The 15,403-nt window shown below is 39.6% G+C and overlaps 1 protein-coding gene across 2 annotated transcripts in view; it reads left to right on the top strand.

The window, feature by feature from the left end:
• Window positions 1-11,705, top strand: part of sept9b (septin 9b) — a 76,337-nt gene extending 64,632 nt beyond the window's left edge. Inside the window, exons 7-11 of one of the 2 annotated variants that reach the window (XM_042485022.1) lie at window positions 1,534-1,651; window positions 5,889-5,984; window positions 6,287-6,383; window positions 9,819-9,870; window positions 10,924-11,704. In XM_042485022.1, the coding sequence (XP_042340956.1) occupies window positions 1,534-1,651; window positions 5,889-5,984; window positions 6,287-6,383; window positions 9,819-9,870; window positions 10,924-11,140 (580 nt within the window). In that variant the 3' untranslated portion in view covers window positions 11,141-11,704. Of the gene's footprint in view, window positions 1-1,533; window positions 1,652-5,888; window positions 5,985-6,286; window positions 6,384-9,818; window positions 9,871-10,923 lie in introns of both variants that reach the window. The other variant, XM_042485021.1, reaches the window with a different exon arrangement.
• The last annotated feature ends 3,698 nt before the right edge of the window (window positions 11,706-15,403 follow it).

Here is a 15,403-nt window from a genome sequence, read left to right on the forward strand (position 1 = left end):
CATCAGCAGCCATTTCTGATAATGGCTTTTTCCCCTCTGGCCAGTCTTGTTGTTACCTCATTTAACATGTCTTCCTGAAAAGAAGAGGCCTGCACTTTGGCTCTCATCAACTCAGAGATGGTTTCTGATCTGTTATATAAAAGAAGGAAGTGAGGGAGAGCTATCTGGGCTGTTCCACTTCTCATGTGACCGCAGTGCTTATCGTTCTCAAATATAAACATGACTGCTATTTTTTTCTGCCACATAAATAGGAGAATTTGTGCATGCAAGCAGACATTTAAGGGGACATCTGCGCATGCATGCATGCATACTTATTTATTGCCCATATGTTCATGTGCACAGATACATGTGTACACATGAAAGTGTGCATGTATGTTCATTGGTGCATATGACACAGCACACATGTCAATTTGCACGTTCCTGCATCTGCACATATACAGTTAATATATGCAGTTACATAATTTATATGCAATAAACACACACAAAGACATGATCAACCTCTTTTCTTTTTTTCCCTTTGATTACTTGCTATCTTACCTCTCTGCATGCACACCATATGACACACCAGTTGTCCCCTCAGCATGAAAAATGCATAAAAAACATAGTGATATCTGGTTGAACGCACCGCTTACTGTGTCATCTGTCTTTACCTTTTTTGCAGCTCTGCTTCTTTTTTCCTCTGTCTCGCTCCATGTAACACATGCTCCCCCGTGTCTCATCCTATGTTCATGGTGACATGCTTGTCAGTCTGTGTGTGCGAGAGCCAACCAGGCTTCTCCTCCAGCTGCCCCTGGGTCTTTGAACCAGGCTGGCGCGGCTTGACCGGGGCTAATTGGAGGGCAGCATGAGGGGGAGTCTTGTCTGCAGGAGCAACTGGAGGCAATGTTGGAATCGGAAAAAAAAAAGAAACATACGGGAGCAGAGCTGCAGTGTGAAACCATGTAAAGCAATTTAAGGACAGCACAAATCAGTGCTTCACCAATCATAAAGGAGAAAAGTGAAAACCTTGCTTGAATATATTTCTGTCCAAATTTGTTTAAGCAAAAGCAGAATATTAGAGACAAATGGGAGATGGCAAACAAAGAGCAGCGTAAGACTGACTGTTTTATGCATTTACTCTCAAAATGAATGAGCAAGCTCTCCTACATTTTCCTGAAATCACCTAGGAGAGTGTAACAGGAAAATGGTTCCTTGAGTACAGGAAAGAAACAGCAGCATATGTTAATGTAGTGTGATAAGTGTCAACATGAGAAACCAGGGGGACTGAATGTTAGGGAACAGACCATGATTGCCCTCTAGTGGCTGTTCTGTTTCATCACATCCATTTTTAAGGAGACAGCAACAAGCACAAGATATGTTTTTTGAACTACTGAGGAAAATATTAATGGTTTAGACATGCATAAATCTGCAGTGTAATGAGTTGTTTCCCCTTTTTATTTTAGTCTAGCACAGTTTAGGGTATCTGAATGACAAATCCACATAAATACTGACATTAATGCAAGAAATTAAGTTGTCATCTCTATCTTCCTCTAGTCTGAGGCCCCTGGATGTGGAGTTCATGAGGCGTCTCAGTAAAGTGGTCAACATCGTCCCCGTCATTGCCAAGGCTGACACACTCACCCTGGAAGAGAGGGACTTCTTTAAACAGACGGTGAGAGGAGTGTGTGTGTGTGTGTGTGTGTGTGTGTGTGTGTGTGTGTGTGTGTGTGTGTGTGTGTGTGTGTGTGTGTGCTTTTACAAGTGTCTGAACATATTTTATGTGTGTGAGGCTGGTTTTCATTCATGACTTTGGTTAATCTCATCCTCACATCACACCTGCAATAACCTGAAACTGGTCTTTAACATAAGCTTAGAATAAATGAATCAGTAGGTTAAATACGAAGCGGATTCCCTTCACAAACACACGTGTACGGACATCCACAACCACAGACTGGTAACACATGAAGAGCTGCCAGGTACCACAAACAAAAGACATCTGGGCAAACCCACAATGTACCCATCCTGGGGAATACTGTACCATCTCACTCCCAAAGTCCTGCTCAGTCCAGACGGAAACATTTAAGAACTCTTTATTTGAAGCTTTTATTTACTGAGCGGCGTTCCACAACTCTTAAGTCTGGCCCTTTTTTTAGATGGGGAACCTCTGCCCGGTTGCCAAGCGAGCAGGCAGGCCCTTCATTACCAGTGAATTACTGGGTGATCGTACAAGTCAGCAAGAGAAGTCTCCAATGCGTGGTGTATGAAAAAAACATGACCTTTCTGAAACATGACCAGAATTAAAGAGGCTAGAAAGCAGTAGTTTTGGTAAACAATGAATATTCATCATGTTTTGACGAGTCATCCGAGTTTATCTGTTTTTGATACCAGGGTGATAGTCAATGCTGTAAGTCTGCTCATCTTGGAGTGCTGCTATTTTTTTAGCCATGCTAGCAGGTCCAGACTGAAGTATCAACAACTGTTGTATGGATAAGCGATTTGTACTAACAGTCATGGTTTCCAGGTGATATCTCCTAATGAGTTTTGTGGATTTTCCACTAGCACCATCATGTGGTTTACATTCTTATATTTTCATGAGAAGCCTTGACAGCTATTAGATTGAGTGCCATGAAATTTGGCACAGAACACAGAGATTGAATATTAATGACTTCTGTGGCCCCTTAACTTTGGTTTATTGCTTAATACCTGCAAACCTAATGACACTCCTTGCAGCCTTAAATGTGTTTTGTGATCAGGTGCTAATTAGTCAATATTAAACACACCAAAGTAAGACGGTGAAGCAAAATCAACATTATACCTTCTTAACCTTGTCATCGCCAGCATGTAAACATGCATACAACAGCACTTAGCTTAAAGCCAGGCTGTAGCTGAGTAATGCCTCACAGAGCTGCCAGCATGGCTGTAGACTCTAGGGCTTTTCTCATTACCCAGTTTGTACATCCACTCCTCACATCCTAATCCATCCCACCTGAGATACGAGCAGAGGATGTAAGGAAGAGAGGAAAGAAGAGTCAAGACAACAGGCACTGAACAAAATGAGATGTCCATGCTTCAGAGCGATGTCAATGACGTATGGCATGCAAATTTGCGTTTCCGAAGATAGCGATGGAATGGCCCGTCTAACTCTGCCTTTGATCGGGTTGCCCTTGTGGCACAGCTGCATCATCAAATAATGCAGATAGTTTGGTCTCACATTTGATCGTCTGAAATAACTAATATAACTCATTAGTTCTAAAGGAGCACTTAGGCCTGCATTTGTAGATTGCTCCATGCCATTGTTTGGATATTCCAGTGTCATCATAAACAAACGTCATAGGTGCCAAAAAGACTTCCACTAAGGATACACTTGTGCATCCTTTCACAGAACTCCTTCAGCAAGCCTCCTGTGTCCCCAAAATACATTTTTGGAACTGAGACATCTTTCAAGATGCTGCGCTGAGATTGATTTCTGGGTCACAACCAGGATAACGGGGAAAAGAGGAGACAGGGAGGCACAAAACAGACAAATTAGAAAAGCCTTTAGTTTTTCTATTATGTCCTTAACAGTCTAATTTTAAATCACAAGAGCTGGCACAATAACCAAAACAACGTGGTCAAAGTTAGAGGATGACTGGGCCAGTTGGGAACCATTGGTCGAGTCACTTGCTTTGCCTCTCAGGGGTTAATTTGCTTTTACTTTGTGCGTCACAATCGTTTCATTCACAGCGAACACATAGTGAGACTCCTCAGGCTGATAATCCTCCACTGTAACCTCACCTTCTTATCACGGCTTACTCTGCTACAGCAGATTCCTGCTCCACCTGGTTTGAGTCTGAGCCGGTCCCCACTGCATCCCTTCCTCAGTGTGTTTCTGTTGGATAATTCTCAGTCCACAGGAGGCAGACAGCCACCTGCCTTCCTCCATCACTTCCTTTATCTCTCCATCCCTCCTTCCAAGACTCCAGACTTCCCTAAAAGCTTTATTCTTTTAAGAGAAGCACGATGGGTGTCTTGGCTACCGTTTTCCCCCTGATGCCTGTAACACCGTCCAATAAGAACAAAGCAGGGATTGGACCAGGCCCTGGCATAGAATGGAAGCCGCAGGGCTTGTAGCTGGATTGTTTTGGTTGGCCGCACATGCTCTGTATGACCCTGAAGATTATTGACTAAAAGCCTCTCGTGCCAAATGTTTTTTTTTCTCTTTCCCTGCAGCAACTTGCAAACAGAATAAGAGGGGCTTTTCTATTAAATGTTCAGCCTCAGTGTGTCCAGCTGCGAGTGTCTGATCGCATTCCTCTAACCAACAGTTGATGTGGCTTCTTTTGCAGAATGTCACCCTGTTTGCATCCTATAATGTAAGCCTGAGAAAGCTTCCCAGGATAAACAATAAAATGTTTGATCAAGGACCAAGTGGAAATTGCTAGAGTAGTAATTGTGGGAGTGAAGAGTCATTCATTAAAAGGACATTTCTTCCAGAAGCTTCTGCATTCTTCCCTGAGTTTCAGTCATTATAACCACATACAAAGAATAGAGGAGGACGTGTTTTAAGCCGTACCCCTGTCTGGAAGTATTTTTTTTTTTCCTAAGAGCGGTTAACCTCCATGTTAACTCCTCCGTGTCAAGGCTATTAGGAACCATTTAATGTCAACACCAGCCTCCATAACGTAACCAAGTGTTTGTTTAAGTCCTCTTTTGGGTCAGAGCAGCTTCTATTCAAGTCTCAGCCCAGACTTAAATACCTGGATGTAAACAGGATTCAGTCTAAGCATCAAGTGGTGTTTGCGTGTTACAGTCCATTGACTTCGGTGTTGGCCGGCATTGTAAGATGATGGATGAACAGTTTGACTGATTGTTTTTGTTTGCCAACCGGGCTTCCCTTTTTTCAGTGTCCGTTTCATCTCTCATTACGGAAACCTTTGTGTAGTGATTCAGCAATTATAGAAAATCACTTCAAAAACTGCCTCAGGGTGGTGAAAAATGTATTATTTAACAAAATTAGTCGCTCAGTTACATGTTGAGTGCCAGCCCAACCTCCAGAAAAGAAATTGATATTGTATGTATCTGCAAACCACAGATATGCTACATTTGCATTATATTATTTCACAGAAATGTTGAAACTTTTCGTTACAACAATGTTTTAGTTCGGTTTAGTTACAATAAGAAAAAAACAACTTTGTTATTGTTTGGAAAATGTCATGTTTTAGCTTATTATTCAGCAATTTAGAAACAGGAAATGCAGTGATGTTGCTGTAAAAACAACTGCTTTAAATGCCACTATCACAATAGGAAAAGCAGTCACATCTCTGTTAAAAACAACTGCTTTTTGTACTACTACCCCACCTGGGAAAGCAGCGATTACTCAGTAAAAACAACCATTTTTCATGCCACTATCCGGCAGGAAAAGAATTGATTACTTGCTAAAAGACAACTGCTTTTGTGGCATTATCCCATCAGGAAACGTAGTAATGTTGCTGAAAAAAAACAATTGCTTTTAATGCCACAATCCCAGTAGGAAAAGCGGCAACTGCCTTTTGTGCCTAAAAACCACTGAAAACACAGTGACAGGGTTTAAACAGAACTTAAAAGCTGCTGGAAATGCAATAATGACAAACTAAATTACACCTGGCTTTGCTGCTAGTTGGTCTTGAATAATGGTCTACAGTCGTCTACAGGTGACACCTAGCTGACACACCACTCAGCATCCCCTCCAATGACAAATTCAGCTTGTACATTACGTCACTTTATAAATGTCTATATGATACATCTGAAATGTGCAAATGAAAAGTATGTGAGGTATGTGGAGAAGTACAATGCCAATATTTTCTTCTAATGATGGCACTGTTAGTGCTGTTGCTATGTACAGTATATTTGGCCAATTTAATTTCTGTTTCATTGTGCTTGTCTTTGTGCAGATTAGGGAAGAGCTGCGAGCCAACGGAATTGACGTTTACCCTCAGAAAGAGTTTGACGAGGACGCAGACGACAGGATGATCAATGACAAAATCAGGGTAAGTTCAATAGAGGGCATCCTTCCTGTGGCTCCAGCACTTGACACAGCACAAATGTGTATTTTTCAGCTGAAATTCAAGCCTTTGTCTGATGTAACATTATCTTTTTTTTCATCTCCTATTCTGTTCTGTTTTTATTTGAGAATTGTCACACAGACACAAAAAGCATGTCAATAAGCAGCCTCTTGTTCTAGCGAAGGTGAACAAACCAAAAGCATGACCTGAAAGCAAATCAGCAGCAGTACCTCAGTGAACGTGTGCATTTGTGCGTGTGTGTGTGTTTGCATGTGTGCACTCAACAGGAGATGATCCCCTTTGCTGTCGTGGGCAGTGACCAGGAGTACCAGGTGAACGGAAAGAGGATTCTGGGAAGGAAAACAAAATGGGGCACCATAGAGGGTAATGCACATAAATCCGAAGATGCATGCACACATACAATTACACAGCTGGTTACTTATCCTGCCAAACAGACAACAGAAAATGATTCACCTGCCAGAATGACGCATGTTTCCTGACGGTCAACCGGGTACACATGTAGCCTCACTGCCAGCAAAATCCAGCGAGTTTTGCGAGTGACTTTCATTTATATGTCACAGATTGGCCTAATAATATATCATCATGTCCATCTGCACCATGGAATTCATTCAAACGCTAACACGTCTCATTTACTGCACTCACACCTGTTCAGCTGACAGTGCCAGGCCATCTACTGTAGCTTAATCACTCTGATAGATAATATGATCACATGTTCGCTCTCAGATCAGTTGAGTGCATTCACACAAACGTACCAGCGAACAAAACGGAGAAACAGCTTCGCACAGAAGACAACAGATTGTTATTTTTGGTGTATTTTCAACATGTGGAAAATTTACGAACTGAAACTCTGGCCAGCTGGTTTAACCATCTGTTGTTTGACTACCAGGCGTTTGTTTACATACGTCTCCCCGAGTCTGTAACTATGGACATGTATGAGGCAGGAGGAAGAGATTTACAGGGACTCCCTTGTGTCTGTTGGGATAACAAAAGACACACTGCCTCGCACACACTCGCACGCAGCAACTGTGATACAGTTTACACGTTGGCCTGCGTTGCATGCTCACACTGCCAAGGAGGCTGTTAGCAAGTGAATGTCCTCACATCACCCATGGGTTAGTGTGTGTGTGTGTGTGTGTGTGTGTGTGTGTGTGTGTGTGTGTGTGTGTGTGTGTGTGTGTGTGTGTGTGTGTGTGTCTGTGTCTGTGTGTCTGTGTCTGTGTGTCTGTGAGAGACAGAGAGGACATCTGTCTGGACAGGGAGTGATAGTATAACTGGAGGACAATAAGACAGCTGAAGGTTGCCTGGACAAGGGCCTGTCACTGTTAAACAGCACCTTCCCAGGATGCACTTCAGCACCCTCTTCTGAAGTGCGTATTGAGCTCTAGTTTATTGGCTTTGCTGTAAATGCATTGTAGAATATAAATCTGTCACTAAAAATAAAGCATTTTTATATCTTGTAAATTATTCAGACAGTAGACTGCAGAAAGCTGCTGCTCTGGTTCATGTGTGAGTCAGTGTGTGGTCACTGAGAATACCACCTTCAGAGACACTGAAAGAAACGACGTATATCCTCGTGAAGTGCGCTCATGGACTGTTTAACTATGAGTGTGGCTGAAAGTAACTCAGTAGATTTACCCAAGTTCTGTTTTTAAGTAAAAAAAATTAGGTAGTTAGTATCTGTATTTAACTTGAGTATTTCAATTTTTTGATACTTTGTAGTTTTTCAGATTTCAGCGGAAAACATCATACTTTTTACTCCACATTTATCTGACAACTGTTTAATAGTTACTTTTCAAATTAAATTTTTACATGAAAACACAGGATAAGCTTAATGAATACAAAACAAAACCTCGAACAAAGCAGCAGTGAATACCTGGGGCCCCTTGTTAAATTTCGCATGTCTAGTTACAAGTTGTTGGCAGTTCAACCGAAGAAAGATTTCCCCTCTAAATCTCGACAGTGGTTTAATTTAAATAACTCTAAAATTAACAGAGCAGTAAGCAGTCCCATATTTTACACAAAAACAACAAAATTTATAGATTTTTGTTTTTAAATTCATATAAAACTGTGTCCTGCAGACAGAAGTTAATTTTTTTCCCGTTACTACTCCATTAATTATCTCTTTTTCCCCGTTTGGAGGAGGCCTGACCCCTGGGTTGGCAACCACAGGACCAGACTACTGAAAATTAGTTGCACCACAAGCGGCTACAACAGCTAAATGATGCTCATGCTTATGTTGAGTTTTCAAATATATTTTTTGGTGCTTTGAGCACCACAAGCCAAGTGCCATCTAGTTCCATTATTTTGGAGAGAGGGCGGACATCTCTGCAGCAGATATCTCCAACACTCACACCAAAATAATCTAGACTGATAAATAGCACTACAGGAAAGAGCAAATATGTATTTTTTTAATTTTGGGGTGAACTGTCCCTTTAAGTTAGATGCTATGGTTGTAAAAATAGCAATACAAATGGCTGAATGTCTATCCAATCAGACATCACTTTTGATTTATTTTCTCCTGCTTTTTGGCAGTAAATTCATATCTTCAAGTATTTACAACCTCAGTGTTATGATAAATACAATACATAGAGAGAAATATAATTTGATTTTGGGGTGAAATATCCCTTTAAAAATTATTAAAACAGCCAATCACAAGAATTAAGCGTGGTACTGGGATATTAATCTATTCAAGATTTTAAAGGTTACAAACATGTAGCTGTGTCGACTCTGTATGTTTGTATTATCTTACTTATAATAAATGATTACACAGAGTCTGCGTGAAGAAATGCATTTAATTCAAGCTCAAACAAGGCAGCTGTATTTGCTGACATTTCTACCATGAACCCTTTTAGTGTTAAGAACTTGAAGGTGACTACTTCTCTCTCAGCAGGCATTACGAAATTAACTCCACAGAACAGCAGGGGCAAGAGAGGTGAAGTACACAGACTGTGGGACAAATGCCGTCTTGTCCGGCCAAAGGAACAATGGCTCCATTCTAGTAAAACCAGGCGGTGGGAGAAAGTGAACAAGGAAAAGGAGGAGAGGGGAAGCTGCTGCGCGGCTGGACTTGTCGGCACCGACATTATTTAGGCCCCTGAGGAGAAGTCACGAGTGGAAAAGAAAGTATTTATTTTCAGGGGCTGGGGGACATTTAGAGATGGAGGGAGAAAAAGGAGAGCGGTATGCGTGTATTTAAATGTATATATCATACTGTATATAGGGACTTATAGGGACGAGCAGAAGAGAGGTAACAGTTAGTTAGTCGCGTCTTGCCTCGACGCCGCTAATCAGCGCTCACAGACCCAGCAGTTATTCCACTCTTCTCCTTTCAAAGAGAATTTAATTTCCTGCCCGTGGATTTCAAAGCTTTACATAAATAGCACCCTCCGTTTTTTTTCATTTACACTCTTGACATAATCTATAATTCAAACATGTGTTAGACCCACTGGAGGCACCAGCAGCTTGTCACGGGGAGTTTGTTAGAACGTCTCACTTAAAGTTCTCCAATATAGAGGAGAGCCGAGATGTATTAAGTGACTCCAAAGTGGAGGAGTGTGTTATCTTGGCTTGAGAAAATTACAGGAGATGTCACGTTAGAGAATGCCCTCCAGCTGACTTGTGAGCAACACTGCCGTTTGGTGGTGCTTTGAGGAATGACAAGTGGGCTGGAGCAGAAGGGATCGTATGCAGTTATCTCATTTCCCTGTGTATGTAAAGCCCTCAGTTATCCTCACTGTGGCATAAAAATGTAAGATTATTTATGTAAACCAACTAATGTTTCCTCTTTTCTCTTTACAGTTGAGAATATTGCACACTGTGAGTTTGCGTACCTGCGAGACCTCCTCATCAGGTGAGCCTCCATAGTCCCTCTGGAGTTTATTGTATGCATTTCTGATATGAAGGAGCTGATGTAAGAGCCCTGTTATGGGCCGAGCCTCCAGTTGGATTGGAAACATTTCACTTTATTTGCTGAAATGAATTGGAAACAGCACAGAGACTCTATGAAGCTCCGCTTCCCTGCTGAAATCAATACTAATGAAATTCTTTTAGATGAGTTGAGTGCTTCCCCAGACAGTGTTACAACAGCCATTTCTACAAGCGCTCTCCATTAAATGTTAGCTTCTGAGTTGCTTGTTCGTGCAGGAGTCTTATAATAATAGTGGTTTCCACTTTTTTTTACACGTGCAACCTTTTCTGCTAAAAATGACCATGGGTTTTTACTGTTAAACTGTCAAAACAAATCTTTCAATTTCAATTTCTTGAACCTGTCCCTCCCATCTACTTTTTTTTTTTTTTTTTTGGTATGTGTTTGGGTTTTTTGCTTTTTTTTCTAATTTTCACATCTGTTTTCCAAGTGAACTGAAGTGTTTATTATTATTATTATTATTATTATTTATTTATTTTAAAAAAAAATTTGGGGGGGGGGGGGTTGTGAGAAAAATCGCTATCTGGCAAGGTAAAGCAGTGAAATTATTCTAAATATAGCATACTCTTAAACTGATATTGACTTTTTTCAGGCGGGCTTTTTGGATGGTTTAGTAAATAATTTTTTCGTCAAAGGTACTTTTTTTTTTTACATTTTAGTTTTACAAGAGCAACAGGAACACATAACATCCTGCATTGATTCTGTTTTTTTTTTTTGTTCACATACATGCGATAACTTTTCCTTGCATATGATGAGGCGTTCCAGTGTGGAGCAGCTAGCTTCCCCATTTCACTTGAAGCTGCAGGCCAGTCAGCCATGTGTAGTTAAAATGCACAGTGATAAAATGAATCAAGAAGCACCCTTGGCTGAACCACGGGGCTAAAACATAGAAATGAGTAGAAGAACGTGTATTAAGCTTCAAGGCATTTTCTATAAAGCTATTTTGCTGGTGTTGAAATCCTGTCTTCTGTCTTTCAGGACACACATGCAGAACATCAAAGACATCACAGGCAGCATCCACTATGAGACATACCGTGTCCGCCGGTTAAATGAATCCAACGCCCATTTCAGCTCACACCCACCCGACCATCCTGCTGCTCAGCCGAAGGCCAACGGTCAGCCCGAGGAGCAGCCCAGCGCGCCACAAGCCAACGGAGTGGCTGCTCAGCACGAAGCCCTGTCCCACGAGATGTAGAGTCAGTGCAGATATCAGGACACAGCCAGGCACCAAAACACACACTCGCACATGTATTCTGTTTACATGAACAAATCCCACATGCACACAAACACACATTCATGCTGTGAAGCCCATTTTTAAAGAAGGACTTTTTTTTTTTTACCAAAAAAAAAAAACTACCTGATCCACAAGTTATAAGACACATGAGAAAATGACTAAATACCAACATTTTCCTTCATGAGGGTGATTTTTTTTATAACAATTTTTCCATCATTGCAATTCTAAGCAAAATCATGTTTTCCCTGCAGATCCACATACTGTAAAGAAACCCTTTGTTTCTCCGTCTCCCTGACTGCACTATGCAATCTACATTCAGGATGTTTAACCCTTTGAAACCAGGAGTGACGTCACTTCTCTCGTGCTGCTTTCAGATGCCTTTAAGTTTTCAACTTTTGAACTCTGAGAAAATTGGTGCAATTTCTGTCAAAAACTTGTGAAAAAGGGGCAATGAACAGCTCAGTAAGAAATTTTCCAAAAATAAATAAAATTATGTTGCAGAATAAGCATATATTTTTAAGCACCTTTTCCAGGTCATTTTCTAATCTTTTATAAAAAAAAAAAAAAAAAACTGTTTTCCCAGTAAATTTCTTGTACTTTCTACTCATTTCTTTGCTAATTGTCCATTGCTTCCATTGCTCATTACCCTCTTCCCATGTTTTTGAAAGAAATCAAGACAGTTTGCTCAGGTTTCAAGGGGTTAAACCATTAAAGTTGTCAGGTTGGATGAACATAGGTAAATGTAAATGTCTCATTACTGAGTTTTGCCTGCTGGGTTTATTTTTAGTGCACTTGCACATTGTCAAAACTGCAGAGGAGTGCAGTATCCATGAAGGTAAGATGTTATCAGTGGAAACAATGCACAAGATTTTGATCAGAATCAGTGAGAATGATGGAAAAAGGAATAAAGCATGTTTTGTATGGAGTACCTTTGCAGGATCTTGGGTTGACAGAGAGGAGGTTTAACCATGCAGGGCTGTCCAGATGAGGTGAAAAGGCATATTTCCAAATGAAGTACAGTAATCAGGTGATTCTACGTTAGCTCTAAACTAGGAATAACTGTTAGTGCCACTGGCCTGGTCTGCTTTGTGTTGTGGTGTATAGTCTTGTATAGATACTAGGGATTTAAGTAGGGATACTTAGATTAGGTTTATGTCATCATGGAAAGAGTTAAGATATTGTCGACACCTCCACACTGCAAAATATTGATAATAATTTTTTAAAAAAGCAGTGTCAGTGCGGAGCAGCATTTGGAAAAAAATAGTCCCCTTGTCATTTTTCCATTGTGTTATGATGTTTTTAAAAACCCCTTGTTTTGCCAAGCCATCCTGTCTCTTTCTATATAATGCCAATGTTGTGTAATACCTTGCATTTTACATTTTACTATTGTATTTTTATTGCTGTTGTTCATGTTTTAATATTAATGTATACGATGGGAGTTGTGGAGGAATCTGTGCAACTGTTGTCTCATGCTTTTTTTTTAATTTTTCTGACTGTAAAACCAAATAAAAGTCTTTTTTCTGTTCTAAAGAGAAGCACATACAGTATATAGAGTTGATTTATGAATAGGTATTTATGTGTATGTTCAGTGTAATCAGTTTAATTTCATTCCAGCTGTTGGCTTCCACAGGTTTGTTGCAGGTCTCGAACAGTGATGAATTTTTAGCTTTAGACAGTGTTTGTTTTTTAGTGGCCTGCATTCAAACAGTATGTTGTATCCTGTTGGCTAGGCTGCACTATAACTAGCACCAAAGTGCAAAAGTTGTCTATATTTGTACATTGATTGTTAAGAATTTCAACCAATCCTGCCAGTAGATAATAGTTGTAGAGCAATGACCTTTCCAGTGCAAGAGTAAAGCATTTTATCTGAGCAAGGATTTGTGCCAAAAAACGAAAACAAACAAATAACATTTATTGTTAATATTTGTGTGAATTGCTACAAACTCAAGGGATATTTTATAGAGGCTAAATTTAAATTTAAAACATATTTTCCTAACAAAAATAGCCGAGTGTGTACTTTCTGCTTCTATAAGACACGACTAAAATATGTTCCAGAAATACTTAAGAGATAATACATTCAGAAACCAAGAGAACTGTTGTCATTTATCCAGAGAAAGTTAAAGGGTTACACTTTGTTTACTGTTGTATAGTTCTTGTGTAATATGTTATGTTATCATAGATTAAGGTTTTATCTTTGGTATGCTATCTCAAAGAATAAAGATTGATATTTTTATTGTTTTAAAGTTGATTGTCTTGATTGTCAAAACTTTATCGAGTGAAGCGATGCAAATTAGGGCTGATGTTTTTTGATTCCCAAAGGTTTAATTAATTAGAGCTGTTTTCAAACTGTTTATATTCATCAGTTGTGTAAGTAAGGTTAAAATGATGTTATTTATTTTGTTCAGAACATTTTCAGTTAATCCTGCCTTCAGACAGGCCTTTAATAGATTCTACCTCAGATGTGACTGATGGAGCCAAATCTTTCTCATCAACATTTAATCACTTGAAACACATTTTTACACTTTGAATGTGTCATTCCTCTAATTAAGGAATAAGCCACTAAACATATTGCTTACTGCAGTAAATTTAGAACATCTCAAAAAGGTATGACTCCTAAAGGTCTCTATACCAAGGTAACAAAAACACCAGTTATTCTTAGTTTCAGGTGATAAACACTACTGAAAACACAATTATGGATATTGGATTCAATGTCTGCCAATATATTCCCTTAAATCCTACACACTGAAATTCAGCCTACTTGTTTTTCACTTACTACCAAACGGATGTAACTAATGCCGTTGTGTGAAGAGATATAGTACACATGTTGGACATGTGCCCTGAATAAATTAAAAATAACTGGCAGAGAGTGTAGGCCATTTGCTGTTGTTGAACATTAGTTAAATATTGATATTCAGTCTTTTATTGTTTAAGAAACACGTGGATCAAAATAATACAGTTGATGCTAAAGGCTATCATAGCAAGTAGATTGTAAGACTTTAGCAATATGCAGCTGTGAACTTATTGGCTAATATTATTTCTGATATAATGACATATGTTAATAAAGTATAGGAGGATAGTGTCCGCAGTTTATATATATATATATATATATGTATATGACATGCAGCATACACACACAGCACAATCCCCAACTGGGAGGAATTGTGTATGTGCAGCTTTGCAGTGGTATCACCACACACTCACACAGCACCAGTTTAATAGGGCTTCTCATTTACGCCTCCTGTCACACTTTCTCAACTACCCTGCTGATCGTAATGTGTTGACAGTGTTGTTTGTCGAAGGTCATTGTCACCCTTTCACACATTGGAGCTCCTGCTGTGGCTTTTTCCTGCCATCTCTGTGTTTGGATTCATTGCTTTGAAACTCCTTTGTGCCGAGGACGACACCGCCGGGGTGACAAATGACAAACGTGAAGGTGAGAGACAATAAAAGTTCCAGAAATATCAGTATATATTGAACACTCACCTAACGTTGACACTTCTATCTAAACTGTTTCCCAGGCAGCCATCCAGAAGCATGAAGGTGAGTGATAATGACAACTGTGACACTGCTATGACAGGTCCATTGGCTGGCACAGTTACTAGACCAATTTGGTGGTGCATATGAACTGACATCTGTCCTTTCTCACTGGTACAGCGTGTTTTTATCTCATTCAACGACCATTTTCAGTGGAAGTACATGTAAAAATGCCATAAATTAGACACTAAAATGTGCTACAAAAATTTAAAGGAATATTTCACCACCAGAATGACCATTTCTATGACAAAAACTTTGTTATACCCATGTGCCTCCTAGAAAAAAGTATCCAAAAACAGATAATTTTTGATTAAGTGCTTGATTCAGCCAATACACATCAGCTCACAGCCTTCATCAGGGTTTATTTAATTTTTTTCATATAGGTAAAATCTCAACCTATATATAATCAGTTGTCAGTTTATTAGATACACACAGCTAAAATTAATGCAGCCTAATACAAGAGAGAAATCCTCAAAAACATCAGAAAACTACAACTGTCAAATTGTCATCCATTCCTCCAGGTACAGACTTTTCTAAGAACTTTTATTTTTGAAAGTTTTCACACATATCTGTTATTGCACCTTATATTCTCTTTTTTTTATCATGTTTTGTGTGTATTTGATATTTACTATCGACTGTTCTCTCAAAGTGAGCCGCTAGCAAAAATATTAATAAACATCTGTGGCCTAT

The sequence above is a fragment of the Plectropomus leopardus genome, chromosome 4, assembly GCF_008729295.1.
Source record: "Plectropomus leopardus isolate mb chromosome 4, YSFRI_Pleo_2.0, whole genome shotgun sequence".
Classification (NCBI taxonomy): domain Eukaryota; kingdom Metazoa; phylum Chordata; class Actinopteri; order Perciformes; family Serranidae; genus Plectropomus; species Plectropomus leopardus.